Raw genomic sequence first — 13266 nt, 5'->3', positions numbered from 1 at the left:
CTTCTAGCTGATGTAATGGCTATGAGGAAGATAGTCTTCCATGTAAGAAATTTTATATCACAGGAATCTATGGGCTCAAAAGGAGAGCGCATGAGTCTTTATAGAACCAAATTTAGATCCCATTGTGTGACGGGAGGTCTAATTGGTGGTTTGAGATGAGTTAAACCTCTCATAAATCTTTTGACAAGAGGTTGTGCCGAGATAGGTGCATCTGTTACCTGATTATGGTAAGCAGAAATTGCACTTAAATGTACTCTTATAGATGAAGTCTGGAGACCAGATTCTGAAAGATGGTACAAGTAGTCCAATAAAGAATTTGTAGGGCAAGTGAAAGGATTGATGTTGTTTTGCTTGCTCCACAAAGTGAACCTCTTCCACTTGGAAGCATAGTTCTTTCGCGTGGAAGGTTTACGTGAAGCTATAAGCACATGAGATATATTGTATGAAAGATTGAGTGGTTGTAAGATTAAGCTTTCAACATCCATGCTGTCAGGGACAGGGATTGAAGGTTGGGATGGCGCAGTCGGCCCTGATCCTGAGTTATGAGAGTTGGAGCTAGTCCTAGACGAATTGGATCCCTGACTGAGAGGTCTAGCAGTGTGGGAAACCATACTTGTCGAGGCCAATGTGGGGCTATGAGTATCATGGTCCCCTTGTCCTGTTGTAGCTTCACCAGAGTTTTGGTTATGAGCGGTATTGGAGGATACGCGTAGAGAAGGCCTGAGTTCCAAGGGCGAGCAAATGCGTCCTTGGGTGGTCTGTTGTTCAGGTTGTATAGGAAACAGTAGTTGTCCACTTTGTGATTCAGATGTGATGCAAAGAGGTCTACTGTTGGCTGTCCCCAACGTTGAAATATCTTGGTCACTACTGCAGGATCCAGGGACCATTCGTGTGGTTGGAATTGACGACTGAGTCTGTCCGCCACTACATTGTGAATGCCTGGCAGATAAGTGGCCTTGAGAAACATGGAGTTGTTCAAGGCCCAACCCCATATCTGAGCTGCCTCTTGACAAAGGAGGTATGAGCCTGTTCCTCCTTGCTTGTTGATGTACCACATGGCTACTGTGTTGTCTGTTTGTATCAGAACAGACTTGTTTGTAAGGCAGTCCTTGAAGGCATGTAGAGCATAGCGTATAGCTCGAAGTTCCAGGAAATTGATTTGAAATGTTGCTTCGAGCTTTGTCCAAGCTCCTTGTGTTTGGAGAGTGTCTATGTGAGCTCCCCAACCCAAGGTGGATGCATCTGTAGTTACAGTTAATTGTGGGACTGGTTGTTGAAAGGGTAGGCCCTTGCGCAAATTGTCCTTGTTCACCCACCATAGTAGAGAAGAACGTAGTGGGTGGGTTACTTGAATTTGAGTATGTAGTGGTTGAATGGCTTTTATCCATTTTGATTTTAAAGTCCATTGGGTTATCCTCATGGCTAGTCTTGCCATAGGAGTGACATGAACTGTGGAGGCCATGTGGCCTAGTAAGGTTAGAAACTGATGAGCTGTTGCTTGTTTCTTTGAGTGAATCGAGTCTGCCAGTAGGGAAAGTGTTTCTGCTCAATCCTTTGAGAGGATGGTGTTCAATTCTGCTCCGATGAATTGAAGCAGGTGAGATGGAGTAAGATGAGACTTTGGATAATTGATGAGAAATCCCATGGAGTGCAGTAGAGCAATAGTTCGGTTGAGAGACTGTAGTGCTCCTTGTTGAGAGTGGCTTCTGATGAGCCAGTCGTCTAGATATGGGAAAACATGTACACCTTCTTTGTGTAAGTGTGCTGTTATTACTGCTAGACATTTGGTGAACACTCTGGGAGCAGATGCCAGCCCGAATGGCAGCACTCTGTATTGGAAATGTTGAAGGCCCACCATGAAGCGCAGATACTTGCGATGAGGAGGGAATATTGGTATAGGAGCGTAAGCATCTTGAAGATCCAAAGAACAGAGCCAATCTCCTGCTTGAAGAAGTGGGAGCATTGTGCCTAGGGAAACCATCCTGAACTTTTCTTTCTTTAGAAATTTGTTGAGATTTCTGAGGTCGAGGATGGGACTTAGGCCTCCAGTTTTCTTTGGAATGAGGAAATATTTGGAGTAGAATCCTCTGCCCTGCTGTGACCTGGGCACTGGTTGAATGGCCCTGGCTCTCAGGAGGGTGGATAATTCTATTTGTAATTGAATTATTTGAGAATTTTGTTGTGGGCAGGAAGTTGGTGGAAATTCTGGAGGAATTGAGAGGAAATTTAGTTTGTAGCCTCGAGCCACTATGGAGAGTACCCAGTGGTCTGTTGTTATATTTGTCCAATTTGAGTGGAAATATAAAATTCTTCCTCCCACTGGTATGTCTTGTCTGGGGTTTAGAAGGAGGGCCTGTTCTCTGGCTGTTGTTCAAAAACCCGTCGCTGGACCAGTCTGTGGAGGAGGTTGAGTGCGGGTTGTTCTGGGTTGTCTAGATTGTGAGCGCTGAGTAGGCCTAGAAGGCCTAGTTCTAGCAGGTTGATTGTAGTACCTTCTTGGTCTGTAGTATGGTCGCCATGGGTCTCTTCGAGGAAGACGCCTAGAGGCCTGAGTTGTTGTGTCTTGTGGTAGTTGGGATAACTGTCTTAGGGTCTCTGTGTGATCCTTAAGTTGTTGGACAGCATCCTGTACTTTCTCCCCGAACAAATTGTCTCCAAGACATGGTAAATCTACAAGCTTTTCTTGTACTTCAGGCCTGAGGTCTGATGCTTTTAACCAAGCCCACCTTCGTGCTGTGATTCCTGCTGCTGCTGTTCTTGAGGCAGTGTCAAAATTGTCGTAAGCAGCCCTTACCTCATGCTTTCCTGCTTCCAGACCTTTGGTAACTATGGCTTGTGCTGATTCTTGAAATTGCACTGGTAGAGAATTTGTGAGTTCTTCCATTTGTTTCCAGAGATCCCTCTGATACTGTGTCATGTACAGTTGATAGGCAGAGATTCTGGAAGATAGAAGTGCACCTTGATAAATTTTTCTGCCAAGGGAGTCGAGGAAACGATGATCCTTCCCTGGAGGAGCTGAGGAGTGTGGAAGTACACGCTTTGATTTTTTCTGGGCAGATTCCACTACCACAGACTGATGTGGTAGTTGTGTTTTTTGGAAACCTGGTGCTTGTTGCACTAGGTAGATAGTGTCCACACGTTTGTTTACTGCTGGAACCGTGCATGGGTGCTCCCAAATACGGTGTTGCAGGTCTAAAAGCACATCATGAATGGGAATCGCCAGAACTTGTTTTGGTGGGACCACGAACTGGAGGACTTCTAGAGTGTGTTGTCTAGAATCTTGTTCTGAGGATAGTTTGAAAGGGATTGTATCCGCCATGTCTTGCACAAAACTAGAAAAAGATAAATCCTCTGGTGGGGATCTTTTTCGTGATTCAGGAGGTGAGGATTCTGACATAAAGTCCTCAGAAGAGGTGTTTGACCCTTGATCATCCCAAGAATCATGATCATCCGGTTCTTGATAGGGAGTTCTTGGGGTTGGTTTTGATTTTGAATGAATACCTGATGGTCCAGGTAATGGTTCATCGATAGAAAACGATGGAGGGATGTTATCCGTGGTTTTCTGTGGAACTGTGTCGATGAGGTTATGATATTTCTGTAGAAGACGTTGGAAGAGTGCTAACTCCTGAGGGTCAGTGTCCTCTGGTGCTGGTTGTATCGATGAAGTAAAAGGTAGCATCGATGCAATCGTGGAAACTGGTCTTCTTGATGTCATCGGTATCGATGGAGCAGAAGGAATTTGAGCATATATGGAAGTCGATGCCATAATAATTCTAGGCGTCGATATCTATTCCCGTGCTGTCGTCGGAGTCAAGAGTGACCCCGGCATCGGTGTTACCACCGGCATCGGCAAATTTGCCGGCATCGATGCTGCAAGCATCGGCATCGACAGAGAAGTCGGTCCTGAAAGCTGGTCTTTCAAAGCCTGTGAAACCGCTTGTCGGATTAAATCGGACAATTCCGGCCGCACAACCGTTGGAACCAGAGCGGTTGAGGGTGGTGGCATAGGCTGGGGTACGAGTTCTTGTACAGTACCTTGTGTAGGATCTGGTGCAGGCAGTGGAATCGAGGTAGGCCAAGGCGTTGAACTCCAATGTTTCTTGGTGCTTAGGCCGCTTTGCTGTCGAACCTTCCTGGGAAGCAGAGTCTGACAACGAGGGGCTTCGATGCCGGTGTCGATGTTTTGACTTAGGTTTTTCGGTGGATTTTGTCGACGTCGAGGACGATGAAGGGGACGAGTGATCCCCCGACGGTCCCGGGTGAGGTTTTTTAAGAATTATGCGCTTAGTCGCTCCCGCCGGAGACGACTTCGATGACTGCGATGGGGAAGGCATTTGTTGCAGGCTGAATAAATGTTCCATTTTTTCGAGCCTGGTCTTCCGACTTTTCGGTGTCATCTCCGCGCATTGTGGACAGTTGCCTACGTCGTGTTTGTCACCCAGAGATATTACACATTCAGTATGTGGGTCTGTGAGTGACATTTTTCTGGTACAAACAGGGCATTTTTTAAACCCTGTTGACATTTTGTCTTTTTTATTCGATCGACGGCCGTCGATACGACTTGAGGGGAAAATAAATTTCCAGTAAACAGAAAATTTGAGACTGGGTTACTTACCGACCGGTAAGAAAAAGAACCCGAGAGATTTTCTGAGAGAGAGAATATCAAAGAGTGACTTTTAAGTCAAATTGAAGGTTGAGAAATACTCAACAGCTCCGGAACCGCGATGCTGGTAGCAGCGCGTAAAAACAAAGACTGAAGAGAGACTCCTGTGGCAGAGAATATCATGGCATGCTGGGCATGCTCAGTGGCCTTACTGGGCCAGTCAAAAGTTTCTAGAAACTTTGACAGAAAGTTTTCCCACACTAGGGCTCTGTTAGTGACGTCACCCATATGTGAGGACTAGCATCCTGCTTGTCCTGGGATAATAGGGAAGACATTCCTGGGGTGGATAACTTGTGTCACTGCATGTGTAAGTTTACATGCAATAGGGAAGACATTCCTGGGGTGGATAAATTGTGTCACTGCATGTGTAAGTTTACATGCAATAGGGAAGACATTCCTGGGGTGGATAAATTGTGTCACTGCTTGTGTAAGTTTACATGCAATAGGGAAGACATTCCTGGGGTGGATAAATTGTGTCTCTGCATGTGTAACTTTACCTGCAGTAGGGAGTGGTGATGCTGGAGGCAGAGTTGGAAAGGGGCTTGCAATTCATGTATTTTCAGAAGTATGCTCATATTTTTTTCTCAGAACACTACCCTCAAAACTGAGCAGGTGAATGTGTGCATGTCATTTTCCTGGGATAAATTTCAAAATGGAAGTAGTTGCATATTGGAAAATTGGTGCATTCGGTGCAAAATACATGAGAAATTGACATTGCAAATATGCAGGCAGTTACAAAATTACTCCTTTTTATCAATATCATTTTACAGAATTAATGTTCATTTCCCAGACATCTTATCATCCAGAATGCATTTGAGCACAGACAAGTTATAAATGAGCTGCTAAAATAAGATAGTGATGAAATCATGGTTTCGAAGCTTTGTGCTTTTACTAATATAGTACATCGCTCTATGCAGCTATCCTGTCAGCACCACCCCATGCAGAGCTGTTAGCTGCATAACTAATCTAAGTTCAAAGCATGAACCAGATTATACCTCATCCATTGAGACATACACCAGGTCATGGGTCCAGTGTATGAGTTGTAAAATATTAATAAAGGAACTCCCTATGCAACCTGTCAAAGGCTTTGTTCTACAGTTGTCTCCCTTCTCTTGTTCTCACTGATCTTTTTCGCGCACCTCCCTCCATGTTTTTCTGTGCTCTTCTGGCTCTCCTCCCTTCCTGTATATCTTCCCTGTGTTTCTACTCTTGTAAAGCTGACTAGTGGCTAGGCTGTCCAGTCTTTTTCTGCCATGTTCCTGTGTTCCCCCCTCCTCCCTGGTGGCCTCTCCTGGTTCTTGTTTCTCTATTCTTTTCTCCCTTCTCTCTCTCTCTCCCCCGTATGTCTCCCCTCTATTTTTTTCTACCTCCCTCTATTGTTTTTGACATAAAGTAACTCTTTAAGGAAAAACAATATTCAAGCAACTGAAATGCAGGGGGCATGGGGCAAGGAAGAAGCATTTTGGGACGAAGGCCCTTCCATTAACACTGGTGTGGTCTACAAGCTTCCAAATCAGTCAGAAGAACTGGACAGAGATCCGGCTGAACAAATCCAAAAGGTGGGAAGGAAGAGAAAAGTGTTGCTCCATCGAGATTTGAATCTGCAGGATGTGGCTTGGTATATCCCTGCTGCAAAATCTGCAAGAGAGAGAGATGGTGGAAGCCCTTCAAGAGGCTGAGCTCAGACTAATGGTAATGGAACCCATGAGAGGAGGAGCAATACTGGATCTGGTACTCACAAATGCAGACAGTATCTCAAATGTCCGGGTAGGTATGGTTAGATATAATGGCCAAGAGAGAGGGAGGTCACACGAAGATCAGAGTCCTGGATTTTAAAAGCACAGACTTTGGTAAAATGGCAATGTACCTTGAGAAGAAGCTCGAAAGCTGAGAGGATATAGGTAAAGCGGAACAACAGTGGGCCAAATTAAAAGGAGCTAAAACAAAGATGACAAACCTTTAAATAAAAAAATAAATGTAAGAAAAAAAGGAAACCCTATCTGGTTCTCCAAGGTAGTGGCTGAGAAAGTAAAGGCAAGAAGAGCAGCATTGCAAAATATAAAGGAACAAAAAAAGAGACTCACAGGGAAGAATATCGGATGAAGCTGAAATAGATGAGAAAAGAAATCAGAAAGGCAAAAGCTCAAGTAGAAGAAAAGATTCCCAAAGAGGGTAAAGCGAGGTGTCAAAACAGATTTTCAGATCTATCAGAGAAAGGAGGAAGACCAGAGGAGGCATTGTAAGACTGAAAGGAGATAAGGAACAAGGTGCAGAGAAAGATGAAGAAATATTTAACTATTCCTTCAATTTGGTTTTCACTAAGGAAGACATTGGAGAAGGACTGTTGCTGGCTAGCAAGTCTACAGGTGAGAGTGGGGTCGATACATCCCTATTTACAGAAGAGAGTGTTTGGGAGGAACTAGGAAACATTAAAGTGGACAAGGCTTTGGGGCTGGATGAGATTCATCCCAAGATACCTAGGGAGCTCTGAGAAGTGTTGGCGGGTCTTCTGAAGGACCTGTTCTACAGATCCTTGGACATGGGAGTAATGTCATAGGACGGAGAAGCGTGCTTGTGTTCCCGCTTCACAAAAGTGATAGCAGAAAGGATTTTGGAAATTACAAGCCTTATTTCAGTGGAGAGACTGCTTAAGGAAAAGACAATGAACTATCTGCAATCCACTTGGTTACAGGATCCAAGACAATATTTACCAGAGGAAGCTCCTGTCAAACGAATCTGATTGAATTTTTTTGATTGGGTGACTAGAGAAATGGGTCAAAGAAGAGCAATTGATGTGATTTACTTGGATTTCAGTGAGGCTTTTGATACAGTCCCACAAAGGCTCATAAATAAAATGAGAAGCCTGAGAGTGGGTCCCAAGATGGTGGAATGGATTACAAATTGGCTGATTGACAAGATGTCAGTGAGAGGTGGTAAATGGAACCTATTTGAAGAAAAGATTGATAAGTGGAATTCTTCAGGAATCAGTTCTGGGACAGATTCTGTTCAGTATCTTTTTGAATGATATTGTGGAGGTATTGAAGTAAAGATTTGTCTCTTTGCAGATGACACTAAGATCTGCAACAGAGTTGGACACACCTGAAGGAGCGCAAAAAATGAGAAGTGACCTAGAAAAACCGAAGAAGTGCAGAGTCATGCATTTGGGGTACGGCAATCCAAAGGAGTTGTATGTCATGGGGAGTGAGACTGATGTGCACAGACTGGGATAGAGACCTCAGGGTGATAGTATATGATGATCTGAAGGTGGTGAAGCAATGTGACAAGGCAGTGCCTTTGGCCAGAGGAGTACTGGGTACACTGAATGAGGCATAACCAGCAGGAAAAAGGAAGTGATATTGTCATTGCACAGATCATCACCAGGAGTACTGTCTTCAGCTCTGGAGATCTCATCTCAAACAACTAAAATGGTGCAGAATCTGTATTGAAAGCCATATGGGATGAGACTGAAGGGCCTGGAGGAGAGAGAGACAGAAGAGAGATTATACAGACCTACAAATACCTGAAAGTAATTAACAATGTGCAAAAAATCAATCTTTTCCTATGGAAAGGAAGCTGCAAAGCTAGGGGTCACACTAGGAAACTCCAAATCAATGACAGGAAATATTTCCTCATGGAAAGGTTAGTGGATACATGGAACACCCCCTGGAAATAGGTGGTGAAACCAAGAACAGTAATGGAACTCAAAAGGGCCTGGCAGATAGACAGAGTCCCTGCTGGCTACAGAATGGAAACGAAGAAATGGGGTAACTTTTCTGCTGGGGGTGGCCTACATGGAGCAGCAGTTGCTGCCACCTTAAACAAAAATGTTGGTTTTATTTATTTATTTGATTTAGATCCCACTTTTTGACACCTCAAAGCAGATTACTTTCAGGTACTGTAGATGTTTCCCTGTCCCCAGGGGGCTCACATTCTACATTTGTACCTCAGGCAATGGAGGGTTAAGTGCAGGCCACAGGGGGTGACCTAACCCTTAAAAAATAATCATTTATAAAAAAACATGTTTTAAAAAGCCCTTGCTGGGCAGACTGGATGGAGCATTTTCGTCTTTCTCTGCTGTCATTCACTCTGTTACTTACCGTCTCCTCCCTGTGTGCCTCCTCGCATCTCTTCCCAGTTCCGCTCTGTTCTTTTCTCTCCTCTCCCTTCAGGTGTCCTTCTCCTCTCTCTGGCTTTTTATCTGAATTGTTGTTACAAGTGCAGCACCAAGCAGTGTGCAGCCAGCTTCTTAAGGAGGCACCAACGAGAGTGGCATCATGACGGGAAATTCAGGGATCAGAGTTGGGGGGGGGGGGGCAAGGGAGAGACTTAGCGTTATGAATTCTCCCCTCCTCTTCTCCTTCTTGCCAGCTCCACACAAGCAGGATCTTCATTGCAGCTTCTTCTGTGGCTCAAAAACACTGGAGCTGAGCCACCTTAATAATTACTGCTGGAGCAGACTCAGTCCTTTCTCTCATTGAGAAGGGAAAGTGGATTCCCCTTGGTTCCACCTCAAGCCTCAGTTCAGACCCTACATGGGGCCTGCCTTGCATATCACACATTATTGTCAGGCCTTGAGTCTGCCTATACTGCTAACATTGCTGTATGACTCTTACCTATCCACAGCTGATGGAAGAGAAAGCTCAGTTCAGACCCTACATGGGGCCTGCCTTGCATATCACACATTATTGTCAGCCCTTAAAGCCCTTCATGATTCCTTGAGTCTGCCTATACTGCTAACATTGCTGTATGACTCTTACCTATCCACAGCTGATGGAAGAGAAAGCTCAGTTCAGACCCTACATGGGGCCTGCCTTGCATATCACACATTATTGTCAGGCTTTGAGTCTGCCTATACTGCTAACATTGCTGTATGACTCTTACCTATCCACAGCTGATGGAAGAGAAAGCTCAGTTCAGACCCTACATGGGGCCTGCCTTGCATATCACACATTATTGTCAGGCCTTGAGTCTGCCTATACTGCTAACATTGCTGTATGACTCTTACCTATCCACAGCTGATGGAAGAGAAAGCTCAGTTCAGACCCTACATGGGGCCTGCCTTGCATATCACACATTATTGTCAGGCCTTAAAGCCCTTCATGATTCCTTGAGTCTGCCTATACTGCTAACATTGCTGTATGACTCTTACCTATCCACAGCTGATGGAAGAGAAAGCTCAGTTCAGACCCTACATGGGGCCTGCCTTACAAATCACACATTATTGTCAGGCCTTGAAGCCCTTCATGATTCCTTGAGTCTTCCTATACTGCTAACATTGCTGTATGACTCTTACCTATCCACAGCTGATGGAAGAGAAAGCTCAGTTCAGACCCTACATGGGGCCTGCCTTACAAATCACACATTATTGTCAGGCCTTGAAGCCCTTCATGATTCCTTGAGTCTGCCTATACTGCTAACATTGCTGTATGACTCTTACCTATCCACAGCTGATGGAAGAGAAGACCTTGCCTTGACAGTACCTGTTCCTCCCAGCCCCTCTCCGGCACCATTCTCTCCTGCTAAATCTGCCACCTCCATGGACATGCCGCCTCCATCCTCTCCTACTAACAGCCAGTCCCCAGAGTATTTGGATTTGGCAGTTACTACAGGTAAGCTTCTCTCAGCGCCCTCTATATAATAATACTGTTATAAAGAGAAAGGGAGTAAGTATCTCTTTAGGGAAGGGTACGTCTCTCTGACTTCTGTTTACTACAGTCTGGAGAAGCCATGATGAGGCCGATATTCATAACTGAATAGTTTATTAGCCCTATTCCAGCTAATTTCTAGTCTGACATAAAGGGGCATTTCAGGAGCGGGATTGAGTTATCTGGCAGACCTAGCAGAATATCAGACACATCTGACTAGTTTACTGGATAACTTTAGGCCTCATGTGGCTGGATATCTTCAGAGATATCTGGTAAGTAGAATGGCTTGAGTCGCAGGCCGCCCGGCCTGATACCCACTCCCCAACCACCACCACATGAATATATTCCACTCCCTCCTCGACTTTCCTCACATGCTGGGCCAAAACGTTAATGAACTTTCATCTGACAATCACCGCCAGCCCGGGCCTTCCCCCTCCCTCCCCACTAAAAATACTTTAACTGTCCCTCATCTCCCCCCACCCCTGGCTGATACCTTCCCACCCACCCACCCATTACATCCCAAAGTGACCCCTCTTCTGCATGCCAGGATGGCAATTCTCAGCAATCCCAGCTGCTTCTAGCGTAAAGTATCTACCACTAACCATCCACAAAATGTGGGGGTAACTCAAATCTCAATCAACCAAACAACCCACACACTAGTTAAACCTTGTCCTCATTAAACAAAATGTGTTTTCAATCTTTTTGAAATATTTTTTGAAAACACCAGTGTCCCCCAAATGTAAAGTAGGCAATCTCCTACGTAACGCTTCCAGTGATATGTAGGTAATTACACTGGAAGTGAAGTTTTACACTAAACAGAAAGCGTTACCTAGATAATAGCCTACTTTTCACTAGAAGTGGCCCGGATCACTAAAGAAGAGTAATCCCAGCACACAGAAGAGGCTCAGGCAAAAGCTGTCATCCTGCATAGGGTATTCATATCTCTGCTGTGGAGAGGATAAAGACAAGTCAGCTCTCTCTGCAGGGGACATGTCATGTCCTTTTGGAATTTACTATCCATGCGCCTCTCACTCAAAGAATGAAATAGGCCCTGAGATGTTGATGAATTCCAGCAACTCAGCATCTTCTGAGTAGCATCTATACTGCCAGTGAAGAGGCAGCTGATTGCATATTCTTCTGGTAAACACTGTCCTGGCTTTCAATATGTCTAACCTGGGTTGGGGAGCTCATATAGTGGGGTTCTGCACCTAGGATCTCAAGCTAAGGGCAGTAAGGTTTGCCTTAATGACTTTTGGATTCAACTGGCCAATGAATTGCTCCTTGTCCAAATAGACATTCAAGTTCCTATCTTGTAATCAAGAAGCATGGAGGAATGGGTCTGTACCTCCTGTAAGTATGGCCCTAGAGCCATATACTCGGTGGACAACCCCTCAAATGGTCCCTGGACAAGAGAGTTGAAGACTGCATATTCTGCAGGTGCAGCACACTTATGGTAGTTTTGGTTCTATCTCTCTAACAGGGAGGTTCCTAAATTTTTATTACAGCAAAGAAACTAGCCTGTGATATCTTCACCCTAGACTGGAGTGTGAGCTTTTATGTACCTATCTTCTAGTTCTGATATCTTCACCCTAGGCTGGAGTGTGAGCTTTTATGAACCTATCTTCTAGTTCTGATATCTTCACCCTAGGCTGGAGTGTGAGCTTTTATGTACCTATCTGCTAGTTCTGATATATTCACCCTAGGCTGGAGTGTGAACTTTTATGTACCTATCTTCTAGTTCTGATATCTTCACCCTAGGCTGGAGTGTGAGCTTTTATGTACCTATCTGCTAGTTCTGATATCTTCACCCTAGGCTGGAGTGTGAACTTTTATGTACCTATCTTCTAGTTCTGATATCTTCACCCTAGGCTGGAGTGTGAGCTTTTATGTACCTATCTTCTAGTTCTGATATCTTCACCCTAGGCTGGAGTGTGAGCTTTTATGTACCTATCTTCTAGTTCTGATATCTTCACCCTAGGCTGGAGTGTGAGCTTTTATGTACCTATCTTCTAGTTCTGATATCTTCACCCTAGGCTGGAGTGTGAGCTTTTATGTACCTATCTTCTAGTTCTGATATCTTCACCCTAGGCTGGAGTGTGAGCTTTTATGTACCTATCTTCTAGTTCTGATATCTTCACCCTAGGCTGGAGTGTGAGCTTTTATGTACCTATCTTCTAGTTCTGATATCTTCACCCTAGGCTGGAGTGTGAGCTTTTATGTACCTATCTTCTAGTTCTGATATCTTCACCCTAGACTGGAGTGTGAGCTTTTATGTACCTATCTTCTAGTTCTGATATCTTCACCCTAGACTGGAGTGTGAGCTTTTATGTACCTATCTTCTAGTTCTGATATCTTCACCCTAGACTGGAGTGTGAGCTTTTATGTACCTATCTTCTAGTTCTGATATCTTCACCCTAGACTGGAGTGTGAGCTTTTATGTACCTATCTTCTAGTTCTGATATCTTCACCCTAGGCTGGAGTGTGAGCTTTTATGTACCTATCTTCTAGTTCTGATATCTTCACCCTAGGCTGGAGTGTGAGCTTTTATGTACCTATCTTCTAGTTCTGATATCTTCACCCTAGACTGGAGTGTGAGCTTTTATGTACCTATCTTCTAGTTCTGATATCTTTACCCTAGGCTGGAGTGTGAGCTTTTATGTACCTATCTTCTAGTTCTGATATCTTCACCCTAGGCTGGAGTGTGAGCTTTTATGTACCTATCTTCTAGTTCTGATATCTTCACCCTAGACTGGAGTGTGAGCTTTTATGTACCTATCTTCTAGTTCTGATATCTTCACCCTAGGCTGGAGTGTGAACTTTTATGTACCTATCTTCTAGTTCTGATATCTTCACCCTAGGCTGGAGTGTGAGCTTTTATGTACCTATCTTCTAGTTCTGATATCTTCACCCTAGGCTGGAGTGTGAGCTTTTATGTACCTATCTTCTAGTTCTGATATC

At 44.5% G+C, this 13266-nt stretch overlaps 1 protein-coding gene across 1 annotated transcript in view; it reads left to right on the top strand.

Annotated features, from left to right (window-relative positions):
• RFX4 (regulatory factor X4) overlaps positions 1-13266 on the top strand; it is a 501498-nt gene that overhangs the window by 302995 nt on the left and 185237 nt on the right. The window contains 1 exon segment of the mRNA XM_029597552.1: positions 10111-10272. Within this exon segment, the coding sequence (XP_029453412.1) occupies positions 10111-10272 (162 nt within the window).

This window comes from Rhinatrema bivittatum, chromosome 4 (genome assembly GCF_901001135.1).
Source record: "Rhinatrema bivittatum chromosome 4, aRhiBiv1.1, whole genome shotgun sequence".
Taxonomy (NCBI): Eukaryota; Metazoa; Chordata; class Amphibia; order Gymnophiona; family Rhinatrematidae; genus Rhinatrema; species Rhinatrema bivittatum.
Note: the sequence above shows the minus strand (reverse complement) of the source record. Positions and strands in the feature narration are given on the sequence as shown.